We start from the raw sequence: 27,194 nt of genomic DNA on the forward strand, positions 1-27,194 counted from the left end.
TAGGAGGACATTCTAGCCTGTGCAAAGTGTAAACAAGCAGGTTTTTTTTTTTTTTTTTTTTCTTTTTTTTTTTGAGGTGAAGGAGAAAGTAGCTGCCTTACTGCCCAGATACCCAGATACTGATGTGCTTAGATGGTACAAAACTTTTCTTTAAAAAAAAATAAAAGCTGTGCCGAAACCAGTTTGGCTCAGTGGTAGAGCATCGGTCTGCGGACTGAAAGGTCCCAGGTTTGATTCCGGTCAAGGGCATGTATTGTACATTGGTTGCGGGCACATCCCCGGTAGGGGGTGTGCAAGAGGCAGCTGGTTGATGTTTCTCTCTCATCGACGTTTCTAGCTCTCTCTCTCTCTCCCTTCCTCTCTGTAAAAAATCAATAAAATATATTTTTAAAAATAAATAAATAAAATGAAATAAAAGCTGCTTCCATGTTTGGCCACAAAGGTGGCAAGAAGCAGGACAAGGAAAACAGATAAGACAAGACGCGATAGCAGAAACAAAAAGAGAAGAAATATGAGAAGCTCAAGATGGAAGGGCTCCCTGACCACAGAGGAATTAAGAAATCTGCCAAAGAGTAAGCTGTTCTTTGTGCGTAAGGCATGGTGATCCTTAATTCCATTCCTGTCTAAACATCTGGATTACCTGCCCTATTATTTGCTGCCACCTATAGCTAGAATGTAATATTATCTGGGAGCTTGTACATTTAAAAATCAACTTTTGTAAAAAGGAAAAGAAAAAGTAGGCAAGATCACCTGGACTAGTTGACACTGGGATCGGGAACCAAGAAGCTAAAATGTGTTTCAGGGACTTATTCTTTCATTCAATGGACATTGAACTTATCCAGGGCCTTCAGTGAGCCAAAATCTGGACTAGGTTTGGAGATTCAAAGGTGAAGAAAGCACAGCTCAGTCGGGGGCACTGACCTCTTTTACCTTAGATCAGTGGTCGGCAAACTCATTAGTCAACAGAGCCAAATATCAACAGTATATCGATTGAAATTTCTCCTGAGAGCCAAATTTTTTAAACTTAAATTTCTTCTAATGCCACTTCTTCAAAATAGACTCGCCCAGGCCGTGGTATTTTGTGGAAGAGCCACACTCAGGGGGCCAAAGAGCCGCATGTGGCTCACAAGCCACAGTTTGCCTACCACTGCTCTAGCCCAACACCTGCTACTGAGAAACAGTCTATTAGGAGCTGATCCTCCTGATTAATTTTACCCTGCTATGTGCAGATGTGGGTAGGTAACAGAACTTAACTGTTTGGGGGAGGAGAGAGAGAGAGAATGCCATGACACTGGAGGAAGGGCATCATGGCATTCTGAAGAAGCAGCAATTTTTACAACAATCCTCCCAAACCCTTGCCTTTTAGCTCCTAAAATTTGTAGTGTTGATTAGTACATGTCCTGGTGTTTATTTTATTTTATTTTTCTGGTGGTTGGCTTTTTTTATTTTTTATTTTTAAGATAGCCACTTGGAAGTTGATTCAAAGTTTTTTTGGAGTTTTTAAAATATATTTTATTGATATTTTACAGAGATGAAAGGAGAGTGATAGAAAGTCAGAAACATCGATGAGAGAGAAACATCAGCTGCCTCTTGCACACCCCCTACTGGGGATGTGCCCGCAACCAAGGTACATGCCCTTGACTGGAATAGAACCTGGGACCCTTCAGTCCGCAGGCCAATGCTCTATCCTCTGAGCCAAACTGGTTTTCGGCCCTGGTGTTTAAGTACTGAATTACAAGATAAAAATGATACTACTGCCAGTAGTCCAAATAAATGGATTGAATGAAAAGAAAGTATCTGCCCTTTATAATACTCTTTCCAAGTGTTCTTAGAAATCTGAATATCTCATTATTTCAGAATATAGGCCCTACCAGCCAGCCCTAGCCCCACTTGGGTAACCACTGAAATAGCAACTTTTGTGTGAAAAATATTGGCTGATACAAACTCCCTGAAATGACTGTTGTTTCCTTCCAGAGTTGAAGAAAGTTTCAAAACCTTATTTTGGTCCATCTTTGGCTTGTCTGAAGTGATCTCAGTGGTGCTGAAGTATGACCATAAATTCATTGAGAACATTGGCTATGTCCTCTATGGCGTTTATAATGTCACCATGGTGGTAGTGCTACTCAATATGCTGATAGCCATGATCAACAACTCGTATCAGGAAATTGAGGTAAGACCCTTTCATGGAAAATCCTCTCTCCATTGGTTTAATTTACATTGCTGTTTTAGGCAATGAAGGTAATGATTTTAGAACCCCTGCATATTTTTAATGTTAAACCAAAACAGCAAACAGGCATTCATTCTTCCTGGATTGCTCCAAGAAGCATTCCTGTCACCTGCCACATGGCATAGTGGGCAGCACACATAAAATGGACCAACAAAGCAGAAAGACTTGGGTTCATGACTCTTTACTCTTTTACATGTTTCTCCACAGGATGGCATACAGGTGACTCACAGCAAAATAAAATAACTATATCTTTAACCCCTTCTGCTTCTCATATGTATTTATTAATTCCTTTCTGTATACCATGCCTGGAGTTAGGCATGATAATACAGAAATGACTAAGATATAATCTGTGCCCTCGAAGAACTCAGTTCAATGAAAAAAAAGACAAACATGTTAATCAACAAATTATAGTGCCTTGGCCAGCGCACCCAAAGAAGTCCTACAAGGTGCAGAAGGTGCAAAGCAGAGACTGTGATTGGCCATGGGGGGAGGAAGCTTGCAGAGGTGATGCCTGAAGGCCATTCAGAGACTAATACAATTCTGCCAGATAAGGGAGTTGAGAGAAAGTACCAGGAAGCATTCATCAAAACTAAAACGCATAAACCATAATCTATTGATGGAAGCCTTGTTTAGAACAGCAGGAAATTAAAAATAAACTAAATGAGCATTAACAGGAATCTAAATAAATAGATTATGATGCATCTCAACAGTGAGATACTGTGCACTTTTAAAAAAGGGTGAGGATGTTCTCTATACACAGATTTGGTGAAACCTTTAAGATAGAGTGTTAAGTGAAAAAAAATCAAGTTGCAGGACAATATACATGGTGTACTCTGTGTAAGAAAGGGAGAGCGGGAAATACACATGAATTTATGATTGTATAAGTATCTGAAGAAGAAAAGCCTTCTGAACAAGTATGTAACAAATGCACAGCAGGGTACTAATAAGAAGTGGTGCTAGGGGACAAAGGTGGTTGAATGCCTTTCCATTTATATTATACCTTTTTGTTTCAGAAATCATGTTACTGTTTTACTTATTATAAAGTTAAATAAATAAACTAAAAATTAAAACAAAATAAAATGCACTAACCCTTTCATGCAATAATTTCAATTCTAGGAATAGATATATATAAAAATACGATTTTACATGGTTGTTCATTAAAGAAAAACTTGGACGTACTTCATCAATATTAGAATCTTTAAATAAACTGTAATATAGTATAGATTTTAGGATATTGTATATAATACTATATATATAATTAGAAAAACTTGTGCTGATGCCGAAACCGGTTTGGCTCAGTGGTAGAGCGTCGGTCTATGGACTGAAAGGTCCCAGGTTCGATTCCGGTTAAGGGTATGTACCTTGGTTGCGGGCACATCCCCGGTAGGGTGTGTGCAAGAGGCAACTGGTCGATGTTTCTCTCTCATCGACGTTTCTAGCTCTCTATCTCCCTCCCTTTCTCTCTGTAAAAAATCAATAAAAATATATATTTAAAAAAAAAAAAAAAAACTTGTGCTGACATAGCAAAATTCCTTTGATAATAATGAGTGAAAAAATGCAAGTTATAGAAGAATATAAGTAAATCTTATTTACATGCAAATGTGAATATACAGAAAGAAAAAGTAGAGAAAGAGAAAAGATACCACACCCTCTAGGAAAGGAAGTAAGAGAGAGGAGTTTTGAAAGAGACATTCACATGTGCTTGTTATATCTCTGCACTTAAATCTTTTATAAGGAACAATTATTTGTGTATTTCTCACATAGAAAAAACTAGACCTCCATGTATTAGTTAGCTACTTGGTATACCAGTTAATAATGCGGATTTTTTTTAATAGATGGAGATATATATATATATATATATATATATATATATATATATATACATATATATATGTGTGTGTGTGTGTGTGTGTGTGTGTGTGTGTGTGTGTGTGTTGATATATATGAGATTTGATATGTATGGTATTTTGTTGTATTGACAGCAAGCTTCAAAACTTCATATGTCAAATTTGCTGAAGGTGTTAACATCATAGATATTTTTACGCTTAAAAAAATGTCTAATTTCATGCCCAAAAAAAGAGCATTTACAGGAAGTATTAATTCATTACTTTATTTTAAATAAAAGTGCTGCTGAATACTTTGGGAAGCTTATGATAAACATGCTCCATCTCAAGATACTTGTGAACGCTGGTTTAAATGCTTCAAAGTGATTTCTATGTAAAAGACAAAGAATGTCCAGGTCAACCCCAAAAGTTTGAAGACCAACAATTACAAGCATTACTAGTATTGGCTGAAGATGCATGTCAAACACAAAAACTACTTGCAGAAAGATTAAACATTGCTCATAAAACAATGTCCAATCTTTTACAAGCAATGGGAAATATTTTAAAGGAAGGAAAATGTGTGTCACATCAACCTAATGAAAGACAAATAGAAAACCGAAAAGTCATCAGTAAAATGTTGCTTCAACTGCACAAAAGTCTTTTTTTGTTTTGTTTTGTTTTTTTGAAAGTCTTTTTTGCATCAAATTGTGACTGGCAATGAAAAATTGATTTATTTTGAAAATCCCAAATGCACAAAATCATGCGATGATCCACGTCAACCATCAACATCAACTGCCAGATTGCTTAGGAAAGAAGACAATGCTCTGTGTTTGGTGGGATCAGGAAGATGTGGTGTATTACGAACTTCTAAAATCAGGTGAAGCCATTAATTCTGATCACTACTGAGAATGAATAGTCAATCTGAACCACACTTTGAACATAAAACTATCAGAATGTTCCAGAAGACACGCAAAGTAATTTTGCTTCATGATGACGCACCATCACAAACTTCAAAACCAGTTAAAAACACATTAAAAGATCTAGCCTGGGAAGTATTAATCCACCCACTGTATTCACCAGACCTTGTTCCTTCATATTACCACTTGTTCTAATGGATAGCGCACGCATTTTTTGAGTAACACTTTAAAACATACGAAGAAGTGTAAAGTTGGGTCTCTGAATGGTTTGCCTCAAAACAAGTAAAGTTTTATTGGGACGGTATCCACAAATTACCTGAAAGATGGGGGAAATGTGTAGCTAGCAATGGACATTACTTTGAATAAAGCACTTTTGATGTTTCTCTTGAAATTATAGTGTTGTCTTTGATTTAAAAATCCGCATTATTAACAGGTACACCTAGTAGATCTTCCATAACAAAATACCTCAGAGTGGGTGGCTTAAACAACAGAAAGTTATTTACTCACAGCTCTGGAGGCTGGAAGTCAAGATCAGAGTGTCAGCAGGGCTGTTTTCTCCTAAGGCCTCTCCTAGGTTTGCAGGTGGCTGCCTCCTCATTGTGTGCTCACATGGCCATTCTTCTTTGTGCATGCATCCCTGGTGTATCTTCTTCTCCTTATAATGACATCAGTCATACTGGATTAGGGTCCCATCTTTATAACTTCATTTAACCTAAATTACCACTTTGAAGGCCTTATTTCCAAGTACAAACCACATTCAAATGTATAGAGGATTAGAGTTTCAACATGTAAATTTTAGGAGGACACATTTGGTCCATAATGCCCTCAAAAAAAAAAGTATGCTTAATAGTAGAGAGAGGGGTCAAACAATTTGATAGATTATGCAAGGAAAAGAGGCAAGAGGTGAAAGGCAGAGATGAGCTAGACCCTGAAGCCCTTATTTCCCCCGTCTTCCTCCCCACGCTCCTCATAACCTCCCCCTGCAAAAATGCAGCATCTGTCGAGAAACATCTTTTTTTAATGTGCTATGCTTATTAGGTCACCACCTATGTGGGTGAGCTATTGCTAACTAGCCCTCCCTGCCCTTCTGGGCCTCAATTTCCCATGTGTAAGAGAAACCAGATGGTGCCTAGTAATCTGTGGGTCTCTGTACCACTCACCTGAGATGTTTGGCCCCATCCTAATAAGCATATCATGCTTTGGTCCAAATGAATGTGAAATGTAAAAACCATGTTATTGATGTCTACTAGTTTGGGAGTTAACCCTGTGGCTTGTCAAGTGATCCCAACAGTGTGATGACACAAGATAGGCAGAGCTCATTGCAGCCGACACTTCTCATCAGCTGAGAGCCCTCGTCCCCGACCCATTTCACTAGTGTTATATGTGCAGGAACACAAGAAGTGGAATAAGGCCTCATGAAAGTGCCCACTACTCAAGATGACACTGAATTTTGATAGAGCACATATTTATAAAGCCTTCCATGAGAACACTTATTCAGTCAATAGATCTTGAGTATCTACTGTCCAAATCCATGCACCCCCCTGCTCTGCCCCACCTGCGCTCCTTCTCCATCCTATCAGGCTGCCCACGTGCCTTGGCTCCTTGCCCTCTCATCTCCTCAGGAGCCACCATTATCCTGACTCCATATGCATCATCACCCTCTCCCTTTCTATCTAGTCCTCCTGTCAGCATTTAAGTAAGCCTCTGGATCTTAAAAGGTAACCACAAAAAATCCTCCCTCAATCTCACTTTCTAGCTCTCAATCTCTTCCTCTCCTACTTTTACTGCAAACTTTCTCAAAAGTTGTCTCAAGAGTTGTTTACACTTCTCACTGCCTCTTCCACAAATTAGCTCCAACTCTTCACCTCCCAGCCCACCCACACTTTGACATGGTTGGGAACTACACATCCCTTGGATCTCAGCTCAAATGCCAGCCACCAAGACAGCCTTCCCTAATACTCAGGGCCAGGCCACAGGCCTGAATACCAGAGCCTCCCACTGCTCTTAGCACACAACACTAGGTAAAAGTCTAGCTGATGTATTGGTTAACATACTCGTGTCATTGGCCAAATTGTGTGTTCCACAAGGGCATAGATTGTCATCCCCTGTGCCTACCTAGCACAAGCCAGAATAATAGTAGGTGCTCTATAAATGTTTGCTAAATGCCAGAAGGTTGAACATTATGCACTGTGTTACACTATAGAGATTTTTTTAAATAGTATTGCCATAGCCAGTTTTGCTCAGTGGACAGAGCGTTGGCTTGTGCACTGAAAAGTTCCAGGTTTGGTTCCAGTCAAGGGCACATATCTGGGTTGCGAACTCAATTCCCATTAGAGGGTATGTAGAAGGCAGCCAATCAATGATACTCTCTCATCACTGATGTTTCTCTTTCTCCCTCTCCCTTCCTATCTGAAATCCATAAAAAGTATTTTTTTTTTAAAAAAGATAGTGTTTACTGAGGTTTACCAATAGTCTGACACTAAGTATTTTTCAGGCATTAACTCTTAATTCTCACAACAACCTATGAAGTGGGTATTATTATTTTACAGATGAGGAAACTGAGGCCCAGAGCAGCTAAATTACCTGCTACTGTGACACAGCCTGTAAGAAATAGAGCCAAGCGGGCTCCAAAGTCCATGTTCCCACCACTATATCACCATTCCTCTCAGGTCGAGTGTCTCTGTCACACCTCTCGGTTGTACAAGGAGTGACCCCCTACTCTCACAAAGCTCCCAATCTAACCACTATACGATCACGGCGAGCTACCGGAGCCTTAATGCTCCCAATCTAAAAGGGTGTCCCATAGACCAGGCTAGGTGCTGATGGGGTCTCAGCAAGAGCAAACAAAATGACAACACCTACTGGTGATAACCTTATATCTCATGGCACATCCCTGCAACCTCACACAGATGCTTGAATGTAACGAATGCCTGTGGGGAGAGGAAACCTCCACTCTTAGAGCACATACTCAATGCCAATCTTAGGGCTATGTAAGGGAGGCAGCATCATCTCCAGAGCCCAGAACTTTCTATTAGTTAAAATACCCAGTGGAGAATAAGGGGAAAAGAACTGGCTGTTTTCCGTGCTGAATCCAAGAAGTGGAAATTTTTTGGAATGACTGATTGCATAAGGTATTAGCGAGAGCAAACTCCCAGTGTACCCCTGTAGTGAGGATCCACAAATGTATGAGAGTCCTGTTTAGAAATCTGCTTTCAGAACTTGGAGTCTACAACCCCACCTCCACCCTGAGATTGAGTTCAGTTGTTAAACCATGGCCTTAAGCAATAAAAATAAAAAATAAAAATAAAAATAAGTCATGGCCTTTGATGGTGTCTTGCTGTTTCCCTTGTTCACAGGAGGACGCAGACGTGGAATGGAAATTTGCCCGGGCAAAGCTCTGGCTGTCCTATTTTGATGAAGGAAGAACTCTACCTGCTCCTTTCAATCTAGTGCCAAGTCCTAAATCATTTTATTATCTCATAATGAGAATCAAGATGTGCCTCATCAAACTCTGCAAATCAAAGGCCAAAAGCTGTGAAAATGACCTTGAAATGGGCATGCTAAATTCCAAATTCAGGGTAGGTAGCATGGAGTTTATGGGGCTAAGAAGGCAGCAGGAGGAGGAGGAGGAAGTTGTGTTTCAGATGGGGCCCCTGATACAAGGAGAGCCAGGCACCAAAAGGGGCCAATACTTTTCAAAACTCTGGGCACATCAGCAAAGCTACAGCATCAGCAGTAGTGCTGGGGGCCACCTGCTCCCTGCAGCTCCTTGGAAAGGTGCATTGCTGGGGGCTCAAGTCCAGGCTCCAGTTTAGGGGAACTCCTTAATGGACTTGGAAGTAGAATAGCTCTTCCTAGAATGTAACTGGAGGATGACCTCTGGGAAGAAAGGTTCCCTGCCCATTATCTCCTCCTCCCAGGGAGTCTCAATATTCACACATTAAAACCTCTAAGGAGTCCTGGAGAACACACATAACTTTAACTCAGTGCTTTCCAGAATTGACAAACAACATTCCATAACCTGTTGGCAAACTACAGAACTAAAGTGTTCTAGGAAGCCAAGCAGCACTGGGCATATTGCCTTCCCAAAGGTCTTCTTTTTAGGGACCATCCCAAAAGTGGGTGATATTCAAGTCCTATTAGGTACGTATGAATTATGTATTATGCATGTATTTTTCTTCTAGAAGACTCGATACCAGGCTGGCATGAGGAATTCTGAAAACCTGACAGCAAATAATACTTTCAGCAAACCCACCAGATACCAGGTAACCACACTTTATTTCAGGCATGGGCAGAAGTGGATTCCATTAAGGCACAAATTCAGTCACATGGCTGTGTCATCCCCTCAGAACACCACTTCAGTCTTTCTTTCATTCAGTGAATATTTACTGGGTACTTCCTGTATCCAGGCACTGTGCCAATTAATAGGGATAAAGATATGTTTCCTATCTTAATGGCACTTCAGTCCAGTAAGGGAGGCAATGAGCAAGTAAACATACAGATACATACATTCAAACTGATAAAAGTGCCAAGAAGAGAATAACAGGATGAAAAGATGGAGAAAACAGGGAAACCCTGCTTATCAGAGGAGGCCCCTTCAAGGAGAGAGCAGTTAGCTATGACCTCATGAATGATTAAGAGGCAGCATGCATGGCCTTACAGGCAGAGGAAAAACATCAGCAAGAGCTGGATGGGAGAAACTAGGCAGAGGGGAGGGGAATAAAGTCAGAGGAGAAAGCATGCAGCCAGACCAAGATTAGGGTGTCATCTACATGACCACTGAGTAAGGCAGTTGGAGGACCTTAACTTGGGGATGAAGATAAAATTTTATTTATGCTTTAAGAGGTCTACTTAATTGTTATAATGAGAGGAAATTGGCGGGGATTATCTGAGAGTAAGCAGGGAGACCAGTGAGGACAATGTGACAGTCCTGCAGGTGCAGAGGATGGTGGCTTGGATTGGGGTGTGATTAGGATGATAGAAGGAAGCAGAGATTCTGGATATAGAGCCAATGGGATGTGAAGCATACAAGCAGGTATGCAGTAGGGAGAGGCAGCATGACTCCCATGTATTTGTCTTAAGCTACCAGGTGGCTATTGCTGCTTTCAGTGGGCACCTGGCCTTAGACTCCCAGGCTGCAAAGTCTGTTATAAAAATTAAAAGATAACCTCTTGTCCTTACAATGCTTTTGGAAATTCATGTTAAATATTTGTATCAGTTTGAATCAGCCCGTGAGCCAGTGATAAATGGCAACTACAGGTTATTGATTATAAAAGAGCAGCCATTCTTTTCCTGACTCTTCCCTATGATCAGCAGTTTGATCCATGCTGATAATTTCTTATCAGATGAAAATTTGAAGCTGTTCTGAGTGTTCCTCTGAACCCAAGTGATATGTCCCTAGTGCCACCATCCAAGAGGGAGCAATGGCAGCTGTAATATCTTCCAGACATATTCTTAATTGAATTTCCATCTATTATATATTTCAGAAGTCAGCTGTGCGGTTAAGAGCATTTAAGTACAACTAAGAAATGACTCATCCCTCAAAAGTACTAGTACCGTTTCCCCAAAAATAAGATAGTGCCTTATATTAATTTTTGCTCCCAAAGATGCGCTAGGTCTTATTTTCAGGGGATGTCTTATTTTTCCATGAAGAAGAATATGGTACACATTTATTGTTAAATGAAAATAAAGGAAATTTATTACCTGTATACGGTACGGTAGTACAGTAGTTGTCAACACAAACCAGACAAACTGTGAATCCTACAGTATCAAGAATTTACTCATTTATTCAATGACAATCATGTCATCATCTTCTGGAACATCATCATAACAATCCAATTCCTGAATTTCCTGGTGAATTTCTTGTGACTCCATTTCTTTCAGAATCAGTGGACCAAATCTCTCATGTTTAGCCTAAGGGGGGGGGGGGGCTTATTTTCAGGGGGGATGCCTTATATTTCACTCAGAAGGAAACCTGTAAGTAGGTCTTATTTTCGGAGAATGTCTTATTTTCGGGAAAACATGGTATTATCAGATGATACAGGCTAACAATTGGCAATGGGCAAATCTTACATTTAATCACACATAAAATCGGGCCTGCCTAGTTTGATCTGCTTTGAGTTATTTTACAGGACAAATCCTTTGGTCATGGAAGGATTTTCCTTTCTCAGCTTCTCAGAGAGAAGTTTTAGATTATCTATATTACAGAAAAGATAGATAACTCCAGAGTTAAGGGCTAAATCCTGCTGAGATAGAGGAAGACTCATTATGTGGTGAATGTCCTGTACCCGGAATGAATCCTTTGTAAGCAAGACCATTTTCAAAGGCCATCTCAGGGCCATTCCATTTCTGTTCTCCATCATCATGGGGTGAGCCTGGCAGCCTCTCATCCCTTGAAGAGTTTCCGGCTATGATAAAAAAAAAACAAAAAAAAAACAAAAAAAAACAAAAAAAAAACACACTGGTCAGTTTGCAGCTTCAGGCTACTGATAACCTTGAAAAGCTCCTCACCCAGTGTTCTGTGAATCCATCATGAAAAGCCTGAGGCTACTGATTCAATCAGTTGTCAGGGAAAAGGAAGGAAGGAAAACTGAACCAAAGCTATCAGAGGACAGAAAACAGGAGCAGAGCATTTTGCACTTTGTTCAGCCCTGCTCACGAGTTCTGCTTACACAGGAGTAAACCTTGAGAAGACATGAAAGGAGAGCTGGGAGCAGACTAGACGTGAGCATTGGTGTGATCTCACCATATTGCTGTGAGAGGGGCAGCATCTTTAACCCCATTTCACAGAGAGAGAACTGATGCTCAGTGGCAAAGGTCACATAGCTGGATGAACTGAGATCTGATTCCGAATGACACAGTCTTTCACCACACAAGCTGCCTGGACACTGGCCCACCTTTCACCTTCACAGTGCTGCACGAGAGCCTTTCTGGGACATGCCCTTCCTGTGCTTCACAGTCATGATGAAGAGATTCAGCTGAGCCTTTGCAACCTGAGGGAAGGCCAGGGGCAGTGGAGGCACTCCACTATCACCAGGCAGCAACAGCAACTTGGAAACACAGTGAAGGACTCAGACAAGGATCTACAAGGCTCATCTTTTTTCTCGGGCCCATTGGTGGCTTCCCAGCTGCATTGCTTTCTTCCCACAGCAACTTACAATGTGCAGAGATCAGGAAAAGTCCAGTCTGCTCCCTCTGCTCCAATATCCAGGCTGCACCCAGAGCTGCCATCTCACTGAGCACGAACACCGCCAGCCTCTGACACCTTCTCAGTTCTGAGAAATATTGTAGCATTCCCAGTAACACAAAAGCCCTTTTTTCATCCATGAGTGGTTTTGTAGCTTGTTTCCTTTGTGTCTCTTCCACAGATCTGCTTGATTGTTCAATCTTAGTGCCTCAGATGTTTCTTTTAAGCTGTCAGTTCTTCATTCTTGGATTGCTCTCCATTGTAAGGGAAGGCATTTCCTTCAGACTTCAGAGAATCTCTGTGCTTTGCTTTCTTAGGCTTCCAGGAATCTGAATTTTTATTTTTAACAAAACTGGTTCCTTTCTTTTGCAATTTTTCCCCCCAGTTTGGGTTTTATGGACATGAGACTAAACAATGAACAAAACCATGATATCAACAAGGTTGCCATAGTGTGCCTTCTATCAAAGCTCCTATGACCTGTTCCAAGATCCATGTGTCAATTTCTTGGGGTGTGTACTGACCCCATATACACACTCTCTGAGAGGTAGATTATCAAGGAAACATCAAATAAGCCATATCCCAAATGAACCACAGAATCTAAGCAAAGTTCATCATTCAAATAAGCCCATCCTTGCTAATACAATGCCTTCCCCCTAATCCAATGGGGAATCCTCTTTTTCACATTCTAGATAGTCTTTTCTGTAGAGATCAAAGCAAACAGAAGAGACAATTTGCCAGTGCTAATTTACTCTATTCTGGTGTCTGATGAAACCAGTGTGACACATCAATGTCCTAGGATACATTCTGTCCATTCTCTTCCAAGTGTTCCTCAAATTCAATTTTCCTAGGTGAAAATATTTGCTTCCCTTTGGATTCTACTTCATTTGCCATCTTAAACATACCATATGTATTCTCTTCTTCGTTATGTCTTTAGCTGCCTTGGCTGCTCAGAGAGGGTTGTCTCTTTCTCAGAAAGACTTTCTATTTTCCCTTCACCAGCAGCAGCCAGACATTAGGGGCCTCTTGGAATCTAGGCAAGGGTAGCTTTGTGCCTTCTTCCCTGGATTTAGATCTCAAGGTCACAACCATCCTTATCCATCATCCATCTCAGTAATATTTCTTTTGCCTGAGTCATGTCACTAAATATACTCATCTCTGGCTCTTGCTAAATGCATGGGGGAGGTGGGCCAAATGGCCGTAAACTTGGGGAAAGCTTATCATCTCCATGCAGTGAAGGAACTCTACAGAAGCTAGCAAGGAGATACCGCAGATTGATCATGAAGAAACATGCTTTCCTTAATGCAGAGAAGGAGGGAGGGCTTTTAATGTCTATCTTTTCTGGAAGCAGAGATCCTGTGTAGCATCCATTTTAATAAAGCTCTGGGGCTTTTTCTAACTGTTTCAGACTTCCTGGAGACAAGACTGGCATCTTGCTCCTGCTGATCCCAAGTTGTCTGACATGTACATGTCAGAGGGGAAGCTAGATCCCCATCAGGACATGAAATTTGTAAGCAACTGACAGATGGTCACACTGTTCTCCCATTTTTCCTGAAAGGCAACAACTAACTAAACCCCCTTATATTGTACCAGCCTGAAAGTTGTTGTGGGAGAATACTTCTGAATTCCTCTTCAGTAAGGATGTTAGACGCTTGGTATCTGGGTTGTTTATTCTGTTTATGTGGGTGGTTGTTTCTTTTCTCAGAGACTGGTTTTGGGTAAGCCTTGTTTTGTTTCTTCAATTCAAAGTGAAAAGAGCATTAATGAGCCCCATGGAAAGGCATATATTCTTGTAATTTAGTTAACCTGCCTCAATGACCAGAAGAATATCAATGAGGAATCTGGCACTAACATGACAAGACTCGGACCTTGAGAAAGGACAGCAGGAAGGGAACTTGCTAATTAATGATTCAGCCTGAAATTCTATCACAGTTCAAACCATAGAGCAAGTAGACCTTCAGCCAGCTAAGGGCTGGGGAGGGACAGTACTGATCTAAGTGGACTGACAAAGCTCACCAGAGAGAGCATTTGCCAGAACCAGTCTAAGTCTTGGGATCACAGAGCCAGGAGACACCTCCTCAGCAAGGTCTTCACCAACAAAGACACTAAAAGAACCGCTGTTTAATGATAATAATGAGTTAAATCCTCTAGCTCTTTGCATCATGTCTTTTACTTGCAAGAAGCTTTTCCTGAGCCCATGTAGTCAGAGAGAACTTAACTTGTTTGATATCCCACAGCTAAGCTAGGGACAGGATTCAGGTCCCTTCGATCTAGAAAATGCTCCTCTGTCCCCTCAGTCCTTAGGTGTGAGCAGGTAAGCAGATCATAGGAAGGGATGACCAAGCACAGGGAATCCCTTCCTCTCTGCCTGGCTGCTCATCTCTTGCAAGATTCAAAAGTCTCAGCTACCAGAATACTTTTAAATCCTGTGATTTCGCAAGAACCTTTGAACAACTAGCTGGCAAAATCCAAAGTTCACCCCCTTTAATTTTTCTTACACTTGGCTCTATTTTTGGTGTCTCCTGTTTGTTCATGCTTAAAGAATCTAGTGTCTGCATATTAAATGAATCTTCAATCCAAACCTTTACCCTCCAAAATGACAAGGGATGCAGAATCAGACACGTGGAATTTCTTGGCAAAACTTCCCAAAGCCTGGCTATATCTATTTCTGCCTATGGTAGGAATTTTCCAAGATATGGTGGGCTTGTCCTCCAACCCTGGTCCTGATTCTGTACTAAGCATATCTCCACTCACACACAGCACCTCAAAGGGATACAGCTCCACCAGGCTGGCTGCTAAGGCTTAGTACTCCCTCCTGATCACATCAATTGTGTGTTTCAGAGCTGAAGCCCTGAGAAGAGGACATAACAGGCTGAACTGACCGAAATCTGTGGGAGGGGGAAATTGTACATACACAGTACAGGCTGCCTCCAGGCTTAGCCAAGCTTATCTGACGCCTTCCTTGTGTTCACATTTCAGAAAATCATGAAACGGCTCATAAAAAGATATGTCCTAAAGGCCCAGGTAGACAGAGAAAATGACGAAGTCAATGAAGGTAAGAGACTGGATCCGTTTCCTTCAGAGCTGCAGGAGTTGAGCAGGGTCTCACCAGGCTACAATCACGGTGGGGTTGAGAAACAATAGGGTTGTCAGATTCTGAGAGCCTAGAAGTGAGACAGGATGGAGCCCAGGACCAGATGCAGTGTCAGAATCAGAAGGAGGTGTGTAGGACTGAGACCCCTAGTCCCTTGCTGGCTGTCAGCTGGGACAGCCCTAAGCTCTAACCTCAAGTCCATCCTTTAGTCTGGCTGTAGCATGGAGCAACTCATCTCAGAACCAGCCGTGAAACACACACCTCCTCCACCCCCCACTTCTCATGCTGCCACCTCTCATGCTCCTTCTGTCATCACATCTCTCTGACCTACTCTTCCACTTTTAAAGACTTGTGATTAGATTGGATAAACCAAAATCATCTCCCTATTTAAAATCAGCTGATTAGCAACCTTAATTCTATTTGTAACTGTAGTTCCCTTTTGCCACATCACATAACATATTCATAGATGGGACGCCAGGGATTAGGGATATCTTTGGGGAGTGGAATAATTATTCTGCCTACCGGTGTCTGCCTTGAGTTGCCCTCATGGCCACTGAGTTCAGGACGGCCCAGAATTCCTCATTCCATAGTGCACATGCAGGTACCCACATCCCTCTCATTCTGCCACTGTTTCAGCCCAGCTGACTCCATCCTCTCTCACTTCCAGGCTCTCAAAATCTGACAACCCCAGTTTCTCAACCCCACCTCAGAGTCACTTGTTAAAAATACACATCCAGACCCCAAAAAAAAACAGGCTCCTCCTTAAATAAAGGCACAAGTCTCCCCCTCACTTGAGCCACAGGGGCCTACAGGAAGAATCTGGTCAATATCAGTGACCCTCTGCTTCACCCTGGGGCTTTCCCTCTGGGCTGAAGCTATCTAGGGCAGCGTTTTTCAACCGCTGTTCCGCGGCACACTATGTTGCCTGGTGTGCCGTAGGTGCAGACAAGACAAGAATTTTATAATTTTTCACTATTTTGTTTACTTAATATTTCATAATAAAGTAATTATAAAATACTTTCTTTGTGTTTATTTGATTCCTATTCAAGAGAATTACTTTATATATAGTCAATATAGGCACAGAGTTAAATTTTTTTAACATTTTCTAATGGTGGTGTGCCTTGTGATTTTTTTCACGAAACAAGTGTGCCTTTGCCCAAAAAAGGTTGAAAAACACTGATCTAGGGAATGAGCAACAACCCTACTACCTACCCCTACTTTTCTAGCTCAATCATAAAATTGCCTGGAGCAGTGTGTAATTGTGACTGACAAGAAGATACCTGATCATAGAAAGTGGGGTTGCTCAGGTTTTGTGCCCCTGGAATTACACCAAAAAACTTAGGCTCAGTGAAGTTCCCAGTGAGTTTTGAGGGATGTCAAAACTGACCGAATTTACCTTTAAGACCTCTACATTGTGTGTATGTAAGGCACAGCTAGAAAACAGATGTGAATACTGTGTCCTCAGGCAGTGACTTTCAGTTTCTATATCAGGAAATATTCGACTCCCCTCTGTGGTTAATAAAACAGTTCCCACAGCCCAGGCCCATGTGGATTTCTAACCTGTGGTTCACTGTGGAAATAAGTGGAAGTCCTCACTTGGGGGTCCTTTGTACGAAAGGAGGGGGCAGTAGGCTTGTCACAGGGCTCCCATGACATAGTGCTGCTTACGTGGTCAGGACGGGCCTGGCACCTGTGTTGGCTGCCCAGTTCTATGGCCCAGTTAATTATGCTAAGCTGCTCCCTTCACACTCGGGAGTTCCTCCCCTCTGCAAATAATGTCAGAACAGTACAGGGTGCATCGTGAAAACAAGGGTTCCAGTTAATGAGGGTGTTACTCAGACTCTTAAAGTCTGCCTTTATTGGCTCTAAGACCAATATTCTAACAATCATTATATGAAATAGATGCTAGAAATTTACAACCCTGATCTTGACTCCTCCATCTACCTCAAACCCTTATCAGAGAGCTTAAGCAAGAATGAAAGGAAAGCAGTCTCAAATGGATGGGTATGTCCTTTAGTGGTAGCAGGTCAAAAAGAAGCCCCTGTCCCCTCACCAACACCCTTGGTGGGCTAGACCAGCAACCTGGCATTCTGCTGGAAAACAAACACCCAAATGCATGTGGCATGAGTGCCTCCTGCCTGCTCACACTCACCAAAATCTCTCCTGTCTTGCAGGTGAGCTGAAGGAAATCAAGCAAGATATCTCCAGCCTGCGTTATGAGCTTCTTGAAGAGAAATCTCAAGCTACTGGAGAGCTAGCAGACTTGATCCAACAGCTCAGTGAGAAATTTGGAAAGAATTTAAACAAAGACCACCTGAGGGTAAACAAGGGTAAAGACATTTAACAGCCCATATGAGCATCTATAACTTTTACCAGCATTCCAAGGCCAGGCTGAATGCCCTGGCCACAAGCCCTGATGGAGAGGGTCCCAAGCCCACTCCCCTAGGATCCTAAGGGGATCCACTGGCTCTGTCCTGAGCAGCCTTGCTGATACCTGCAGCCCAGTGGCCTGCCTGGATCCAGAACTGTCATGAATCTAGGCTGTTGAATGAGAAACATGACCATAGGAGAGGAGGAAGTGCCCCCACACTCACACACATACACGTGTGAGACCTTCAGTCCAGCCACAGTGACATACATCCAGTGGCTAGTGCAGGAAAAGGCCTTCTGGGATGCACATGCACCCTCCCCCTGCACATGGAATGCAGTTCTGTGTCCTGGAAAGACAAACGACCTCACCCATGCGCCCCTTCTCAACCCCTCCCTGCCACCCACACATCCAAACAGAACCGGGAGGTAACCTGTGATCTATTCTTAAGTGCCAGATGAGAACACAGATAGCCTAATAGCAAAATAGTTCTATTTGTTTAAAAAAAATTTAAAAATACTAAGTCAAAAATTGCAGTGTAGGTAGCACTGTTCAAAATCCAAATGATGTATTTTTACCTTTATTATGATTATCTTGTATTTACTATTTTTACCTAAACTGAAAAGAAATAAAATTACCTCATAATAGCCTGGGGAGCTCCGTGAATGCGCTACCCTCCTGCTGTCCTGTGCCCTGCCTGGAGGTGGATTTGGGAGTCCATGAATCAGTGATTCTCTGGGAAGAAAATGAGGCAGGTGTGAGGAGGGAAGACACTCACTCCTTCACCACCCCCACCTAAAATCCCCTCCTCCTATCCCCATAACTAGTGATCCTAACCTCACCAAGCTCAGGAAGGAGAAAAAGGAAATGGTGAGCAATATGTTGTCTCTGGCCCCACCTCTCACCCACTCCCCTGTGTGTGTGTGAAGAGGGGGTGGGGGGAGGAGGAGAAGGGCTCCACGGAGTGCCAGGTAAAAGGGAGCCAACCATCTTTCTGAAGGAGCCTAGGTGTAAGTGGGAAGAATGGCCGCCAGAGGGCGCCCCAGTCCCAAACAACACCCATTCGGAGAAGGTTGGGGATATCTTTGGACTCCAGGAGAGCCTCCTAGCCCCAAACCCCAAAGAAGCAGCTATAGTGACACTAGCTGGATGTACTGAGTGTGCACTTGCTGAGTTCTAGGCACTGTGCTGATGACTCTGCCTGCATCAGTCCAAAGAACCCTCACTGCAACCCTGATCAGGGTCACAAATTCAGATTCCTAGCAGACACCCTAGAAGAGTAAAATACATGTGTGTTTTATGTACGCATATGTGGGGGGGGGGGGGGTCATGAAACAGTATATCTTCAGAGATGAAAGTTTTTTACTTAATTGTGCTCTAAGAAAAGAGCATATCAAATGGGGCAATGAACAGAACTGAAGGTGGTCCCAGCACTGGGGGTGGTGAGGGGCACAACAACCTAGAAGGCTATGCCCTCTAAAAACTGGCCAAGGACACTCAGCCTAGCCAATTACTACCCTGAGGAATATAGGCTCAATTTTGCCAAATCTTCCCAATTTCTTGGGGGTGGGGGGACCCCACATTTGTTGGGTCCATGGTAGCTGGAAAAGGTGCCCTGAAATGTGGCTCCATACGTGGGCCCTCCAGGCACCACCACCCAGTGCTCAAACAAAAAACAAACAGAGGATCAGATGGATACAAAGGCATAGTGTGTGCTCAGGGAGCTTTTCAGAGGCAAATTCTGCTTCTGTGAATTCGACCTGTGAATCCAAAAGTGCCCATCAGTCTGTGCTGGTCTTTGTGGTGGTGCACTGCTCTGGAGAGAATACCTATGGCTTTGCTCAGATCCTCCTTCAGGGCACCCAAAGCCTGGAGAGGGCTGAATTCATTCAGGAGATATTTACTGAGCCCCTTGCCAGGTGCAGGGTTGAGACACAGGCTTCCCACAGGGCTTCTTTTGAAACCTGACAGAGAGAGGCTGAGATGCTCTGTAGGAAGAGCAATTGATTTATCCAGGAAACATATTAGCAACATTTCTGGAAGATTTCCTTTCCGATTCCTCACTTGTCTTCATCAGAATGCTAATAAACACTTCTAACATGCATTATTCAATTTCCCTATCTGCCTTCAACCAGAAGCAGCTGGCAACCTTATTTTTAAATCCCAGGGCGTCTTTTCCCTATCACACCTAAGTCTCAAATTCACCCTGTAAGGAGATAAATGGGGACAATCCCACTAAGTAATTAAAAATTATCCATTAGGCTTTAGAAGGCACGTCTGGGAGGTGAAGGTAGACCAGGAATGGATTCCTGGCTGCTAGAAGGATGTGGGGGAGGAGAGGAACCTCTCTTTTGTCAAATGCTTTTGGAAAGGCCTTGGGAATGAGGGCTGGCAGAGCTATCAGCCCGGGGGAAGGGGGGGGGGGGGGGAGACAAGAGCTTAGTGATTTTCCAGACACTGACAACCTTCCTCATCTCTCTTCCCCCCTACATGCCCCCTCTCCCCGCACCCAACTCTCCCCCCCACCCCACTCCCCACCCCCCACCCTCACCCACCCCCCGGCCCAAATCTCCTTGGCTCCTGTTGAGTTAGCCAGATAGGGAAAGCAGTTCTTAGGGGGAAAAAAAGAAAAAAAAGAAAGAAAGAAAGAAAAAAAAAAAAAACCAAAAGAGTGAAGACTGGAGTCTTGGAGGAGCTCAAGGGCAGACAACAGGAGGAGAAAGGGCCCAAACGCTCCCTGAAGAGTCCGACACCCCCAAGTCTTGCACACTTCCTAAAGCACCAGGTCCACCCCTTACAACACTCTGCATGCCTGCCTTTGTTTAGTCTGTAACTAATGTATACATGTAGGCCTGCCTCTGCTGCCCAGCGGAAGCTCCATGAGGGGTCCAGGTCTGTTTTATTCCTACTGTGCCCTGGCACAGAGCCAAGGACTAGCCACTCAATGAATCACTGCTGGACCCCAATTTTCTCAGATTCCTTCAAATGGCACCACCAGGCTCTGAAATCTGGTGAGTCTCTGGGAAATACAAGCCATCCCTGCTGCAGCTCAGTGCAGAGTCAGCAGCACAGTGCGCCTGTTTCCCTCTGGCCACAGCATGAAAGTAGCCTGGCTCCGCAGGCGCCCTCTGCTATTACTGAACTTCAGACTCTGCCCCTGCCCCAAGCAGACAGCCATCGTGCAGACCCGGCTGGGGGAGCTGAGGGACTCAGGAATGGCAGCTCTGTCCAGGTCTCCTGGTAATCAGTAGTTAAGCAGCAAGTTCTCCAGCAACTTGTCACCTTCTCATGGCTCATATTAGGACTCTACAAATCCTAGTGACACTTCATGCACCAAAAACCCCAATTAGTCCCCAGAGCTATTCCTAAAGGACAAGTGCTCATACACTTGAGAAAGCACAGCTGGCCTCCTCTGCCCATCATAGGGCATCTCCTTCTCTCCCAATAAGGCCCAGAAGACAAATATTTGGCCAACACAGTCTGAGTTGTGTTCCCTAATGTGGGTTCAACTCTGCGAGAGCTCTTCCAAAGTGGCCATATGCCTGGAAGGCCACCACACGACACCTGTTGCCCCCACCTCACAGGGAGTGGGGTGAGACATCTTGCCCTGCTCAGGAGCACAGTGTCTGGTTAAAAATAAGTGGCTGCACCACCTGTCACTCCTCCAAGTGCTCGTTAGGGCTTATGTAAAGTACAGAGTCTGAGGCTCCCAGAGGCTGACAGGAATTAGGAGTTTTGATCCGCTGAGGCAAGAAGGCAATGCCCCATTCTATGTTTATCACATCTCTTCCCCTCATGCCTTAAAAGGTGGTGGTGCCAGAGGGAAGGGACTGTGGGAGAGACACATAGGTATAAATCAACTCAGGCTTGTTCAACAGGCGGCAAAAGCCCTTCAGACCCTCCACCTGGGTCTGCAGACATGCAAGCCCCCGGGCCTGCGCTGGCTCTTCCTAGAGAAGCCCACTGACTCGGCCCAGGATTTCTCCCTTCGCTTCACCCCAAACTGTAGGCTGAACTGTGCCCTTTACCTCAGGGAAGGAATGACACAAACTTGGGGGGAAATAAAGGTGACCCAGGCTTGGGTTCCCAAAGGTCTGAGTCTTTAAAGGAGATGACTGAATAAGGAATCCACAAGTTTGAGAGAAAGCATTGAAGAGTACAGGGCTCTCCTGCCTGTGAGGGATAAGTGCTCTGATGCCCACAGAAATGGGGACCACAGCTGGAAGGCCACCTCCTCGCCCAGCTGCCCTTCCACTGGCATCCAGAGAGACATGAGGCAGAGGAAGGAAGAGCGGACCCAGCCCAGGCCAGGGCTAAGTGCCTTTTCATTACAACATATTTAAAATGTGTCTGAGTGTCTGAGTCTGAAATAACTGGGTCAAACAGAGCCCATCGCGTGTTGACAAGGATGCAGTGACAGCTGGGCTGGCTGACAGAGAGGCCTCCAGATCCTGTGGTGCTGACCCCACACACACAGGCCACGGCTCACCCACCCAGCAGTGTGCTGGGCTCAGAGAAGGCAAAAGAAGGCAATTTACATCCAAGTAAAAGTTCAGGGTCACTTTCAGGTGTCTCGGTGCAGATGTAGACACTCCTGGGGTAGTCAATACTTATAATGTTGCCACTTCTGCCCACCCACCTCCAGAACAGTGTGTACTCATAGAAAAGAAGAGGGAAGGCAGGGGCAGAAGGGGGAGTGAAGGGGGAATAGGGCTTGCCCGAGCTTGCACAGACTAGTGGACTATTCAAGTTACATAAATACAACTCACTACTGGGTTAGGGGGACTTTTGCTGCTTCCTATGAACACTAGAGTCACGTGAATACCAGTATCTGTACCATGGACTCACCTGGCTTCCAGATAGGTGCTGGGAGGGAGGGGGGAAGAGTAGTGACCACCCCCAACCTGAGCTGGGTGAGCCTCCCAGAGAGGAAGTAACTCTTGGACCATTTCAATGATAGGAAAGAGCTGGGCTTTCATGCTCAGCTCAATCCATCACAGGCTAGACACCCCATCAAACAGAGCCTCGGGTGCCTTCCCCATCTGCAGAACTAAATTAGACACCCCCAAAGCTGGTTGAGCCCTGCTGAAGGGGACCGTTCCATCTGAGTGCCAAGCTGTTTTTTCAGACACATTTTCATGTAGAGAGGCTCACAGCATCGTCGCTGCCTGGCACCAACAGCACGAGCATCACGCGTCGCCTGCACTTCAGCAAAGGCCACAGGGGCGCGGGCCAGGGTGTCTGCTCATAACGTTTCCCCTCCAGGATGCACAGCCCTGTCTGCTGTGCTGAGCTGCGGAGCCAACACGTCCCCAAGCCCAGCTCCAAGGTGAGGGTTTCCACTGGGCTGAGGCGCAGATCAGTACTCCAGATCTTCAGTTTTCCTCTCAAAGGGTAGAAATACCATTTCTGGATTCCTAAAGACCGTCCCGTCTCCCCTCCCACTGCACGCAAATGGCGTGAGGGATTCAGCCCAAGGGGAAATATAAGGGTTCTCTTCTGGAAAACGGAGCTAACAGTCTGAGACAAGAGCACAGGTGTGTGTGTATGTGTGTGTGTGTGTGTGTGTGGAAACCAAGAGGCCTGCACTGCCCACAGGACCTAGGTGTGCAGCTACCCCTCAGGCCCCAGGCATGCCAGGCCCCGCGTGTGCCAGGCCCCAGGCGTGCCAGGCCTTCGGGGCTGCGGGCACCCCCGCGCCCACCACAAGGTCAGAGAAAAGGAGGGGATTCGGGGGTGAGAATGGGATCTGGGCCCAAGCGCCCAGCACTCCTAGGAAAAAGAAGAGGCGGCGGAGCCCCATAACGCGCTCCACATCGGTCAACTTGGGGCGAAGACCCGGAGGCAACCCAAGCACAAGTGGAGGGCGTGGCGATTGGTGGCTCCATCCACAGGGACCCTGGGCGCCCTGTGCAGGGCCTCCGGCAGAAAGAGGCCAGAACCCACACACAGGGCAGCGGCTGCGCGAGGCCACGCCACGGCCAAGGAAAGTAAAGGGGAAGATGCTTACCGGCCAGGTCTCCTCCGCGCAGGCCTGGGTCTGGGCGGCCTCCCAGGCACACCCGGGCCTCACGCCTGGGAGCTCGGCTCTGGTGCAGTCGATGGAGGGCGAGGGAGAGAACAGAGTGCCTTTCACGGCAGCTGTCCTGTCCTGGGAGTGTTAGAGCGCCTTCCAGAGAAAGGAAAATGCGGAGAACGGAGGTTCCAGTGAAACGCCCCTGACTCAACCGTCCTAGCGGCTGCCGCTCTTCCCTCGAGGCCGTTAGGCGTGGCCACGTGATGACTGGTGGGCGTGGCCACGCGACGATTGGTAGGCACGAGTCACGTGACAGCTGGTGGGCGTGGCCACGTGGCAAGTACAGCAGCTGCAGCTGCAGCCTCAGCAGCAATGGTCCGCAGAGCACGTGCCCAGTGCCCGGTGCCAGGGGCCTGGGCAGGGGCTGGTCCTCAGGACGCCGCAGCTGCGCAGGAAGCAGCCGGCAGAGCGCTGAGCAGCGTGGAGATGTGGCCGGAGAAGCACCGCGGGCAGAGGCCTCTGGTCCTGCCCAGTCTGGCCCCGCTCCCAGCTGAGCGCAGCCCCGGAGAGAGTCAGCGCCGTGGAACAGAAAATCCCTGAAGCCTGTGGACCACGGAATCAAAAGAAACAATAAGTTGTTCTTGTAGTTAAGCCACTCAGTTTAAAGCGCTATTGCCGAAGCAGTAGATAGCTCAAAGGGTGAAGAATGGTCCGGGAACGTCAGGAGAGGAGTCTCCTCCGTGCACCAAGAGAATGACTTACTCGGAGGGCCTCCATCAACAGCGCCCTAGGAATGCACGTCTGCCAGTGTTCGGGTTCCCAAATGCCCAGGTCAGGTCTGCTCCCCCTGGAAAGAAACCCTGTTCTGTCCGCCAACAGAAACCTCTAAAACAGCTCCGGCCACCTTGCACAAGGAAACACTGGTGAACAAGCTGAAGGGAGCCCGTCCATAGTATTGCAGTTGCAAAGGACGGAAAGATACTGTGCTCTTCTAGCGCCCAGGAGCTGGCAGGCTCACTGGAGAGAAAGGAAGCAAGCCTGGGAACAGTGAAGATTTGCAAGATTGTTAATGAGCGGTAGATAACAAAAAGGAGATGTTATAAGCGAAATAAGCCAGTCAGAGAAAAATAAATATCACATGATCTCACTCACATGTGGAATCTAATAAACAAAATAAACTTATGAACAAAATAGATCCAGAGACTGTTGAATCTCAAAGGAAAGATGGGGTGGGGGGGGGGAGATATTAACTGGAGAAATTATATGCATATATAGACAATAATGTGGCGAAGGCTTGGGAGGGGCAGGTGTGGGGTGTAAGAGGTCAATGGAGAAGGGAAAAAAAGAAAGGGGACCTCTGTAATACTTTCAGCAATAAAGGTAGATTTTTTAAAAATTGTCACAAAGCAGTCAGTGAATCATTGCCCAATGGGTGATGGTAACACTCCCTTATATTTCCAACCTGACAGCTATCCAGCTATCGGAGCACTTTCACATCCTTTATCTCATTAAATTAAAACAACCCAATGAAGTGGGCAGGGCAGGATTAATTACCTCCTTAGAAAGAGCTTAAGTAGTGCAGGGGTCCCATTGAGAGGGATCTCCACGAACACCTGGGGCCCTGAGCACCATCAACTGGACGAGGTGCAGAGTGAATGCCAATGAACACAGCTGAACGGGAGGGATGTCCTCTGGCTGCACAAGAGGAGAAGCTCGGTCCCTAAGAGGCTGCCTGGGCAGAAGGAATGGTCCTTGTAGGGTATTTCTCCGCAGTCCTCACACCCCATGCCTCAGAGTCCCCCTGAGACGCCTGTTAATGATGTAGATCTGGAGTAAGGCCTGGGAATCTGTATTTTATTGTGCTCCCCAGTGACTCTGATGATCAACCATATTTGAAAACTATTGCCACGGAAGTCACCTTGCCAGATGGCATGTTTTTCAAATCATCTGCATAGTGCAGTAGTTGGCAAACTGTGGCTCGCGAGCCGCATGTGGCTCTTTGGCCCCCTGAGTGTCTCTCGGCATTAGAACCACTTCTTAAAAATAGACTCGCCCAGGCGGAAAACCGACATGGTATTTTATGGAAGAGCCACACTGAAGGGGCCAAAGAGCCGCATGTGACTGCGAGCCGGGGTTTGCCGACCACTGGCCTAGTTGGTGAGGGAAATGGGACTGGAGACTCATGGTGCTCTAGCTGGCTGTCAGGTCTTCACCAGGGAGGTGGGACTGATTCTGTTTTGGAAGGATGTGTAAGATTTGGACCCACGGAAAAGATGGGGGAATAAAGCATTGGAGGCACCAAGAAAAAAAGTGGGGGTGAATAGTTCTATCCCACTCTATCCTCTGCTGCATATCCATTATTAAACAGCATTATTATGAATCAGAAACTCGGTGAACAGGAAACACTAACAAGGGTTTGAGTAATAGCATTCTCCAGGGACAGCCTAATTGGGATTTTGTCTCCCGTTTCCTGGAGGTAAGGAAGCGTCACTCTTACACTGGGGCTTGGGCAGGGGCCCCATCCCTGTCTGCCCTGGGATCTCAGGGCTCAGCTGGAGGCAGAGAGCAGAGCCCTGAGGCAGATAACCTGTCCCAATGAGGTCAGCAAGCTTCCTGGGTGCCAGGGCTTTACCCCATGATGGGGAGAGGCACCCCTCCCCCCATTCAAACAGGTTCTGCCTACAGAGATGGCAGAGAGAAAAGCTCCAAGCTGGCAGAGAGGGGAAAGACACAGTGCTGCCTCCTCATATTTGAGATCCACCTTTTTGTTTGTTTAATCACCCATTTCTACTCTTTGTGACAGCATCGGAGCCACTTCCTATCTGTATCAGAGGAAATGTGCTATGTACGTGTGCTCATAATTAGACCCAGGATATTCACTCTTTAATAATCAGCCCGTTTCTCCCTCCAGCTCACCAAACCTCCGCCTCCGACCTCCCATTCTATTTTCATCCTCTCCCCTCCCAGGTGGGGATTCCTTAAAGGAGCCCAGCTGATTTGTCCTTTCCCTTTTCTTGCCAAATGGCCCTTTCCGCCCAGAGTGGGCCTTTTCCTCCCCGTGATTCAGAGCGAGGCTCAGAGCTAGGGCTCCAGGGCCAGAGGAGCAGATGAGGAAGGGCACTATTTCGGGAGCTTGGAGAGTGGAAACATCCAGACTCTAGCTCAGCAGATCCCAGCTCAGATCCGCTGCCTGGGGCCTGGGGCGGAGGAGAGACCTTCTCCACGAAGCCCAAGAATGATGAGTGATCCTTCTGCCCTGCCTGTCCTCTCACATGGGTGCAGAAAGGAATAAAAGTGTCCTAACGGTGCTGTTGTCATGTCATCATGAGCAGGCCTACGGCTCCAGCACCTGCCTGTCCAGGCCAGCAGAGCAGGCCCGGGGCTCCAGGGTCTGAAGGAAGCAGGATGGAAGAAACGTGTAAGGACTGAGGGCCCCAGAGAGGGGAGAGAAATAAAAAAGCAGAATACTTTTGCTATGTTTATACTTTTTAAATTATTATTATTCCCATTATAAAAGTAAGCCATGATCACTGGAGAAATTTTCAAGATGCTGGCACTCAGAAAGA

At 45.4% G+C, this 27,194-nt stretch overlaps 1 protein-coding gene across 1 annotated transcript in view; it reads left to right on the top strand.

Moving 5' to 3' along the window:
* The window catches only part of TRPC7 (transient receptor potential cation channel subfamily C member 7), a 106,586-nt gene extending 88,342 nt beyond the window's left edge, over positions 1-18,244 (top strand). Inside the window, exons 8-12 of the mRNA XM_036424952.2 lie at positions 1,975-2,170; positions 8,324-8,545; positions 9,152-9,232; positions 15,130-15,205; positions 17,419-18,244. Of these exons, the coding sequence (XP_036280845.1) occupies positions 1,975-2,170; positions 8,324-8,545; positions 9,152-9,232; positions 15,130-15,205; positions 17,419-17,588 (745 nt within the window). The 3' untranslated portion in view covers positions 17,589-18,244. The remainder of the gene's footprint in view (positions 1-1,974; positions 2,171-8,323; positions 8,546-9,151; positions 9,233-15,129; positions 15,206-17,418) is intronic.
* Positions 18,245-27,194: the final 8,950 nt, after the last annotated feature.

The sequence above is a fragment of the Pipistrellus kuhlii genome, unplaced genomic scaffold (genome assembly GCF_014108245.1).
Source record: "Pipistrellus kuhlii isolate mPipKuh1 unplaced genomic scaffold, mPipKuh1.p scaffold_m20_p_8, whole genome shotgun sequence".
NCBI lineage: Eukaryota > Metazoa > Chordata > Mammalia > Chiroptera > Vespertilionidae > Pipistrellus > Pipistrellus kuhlii.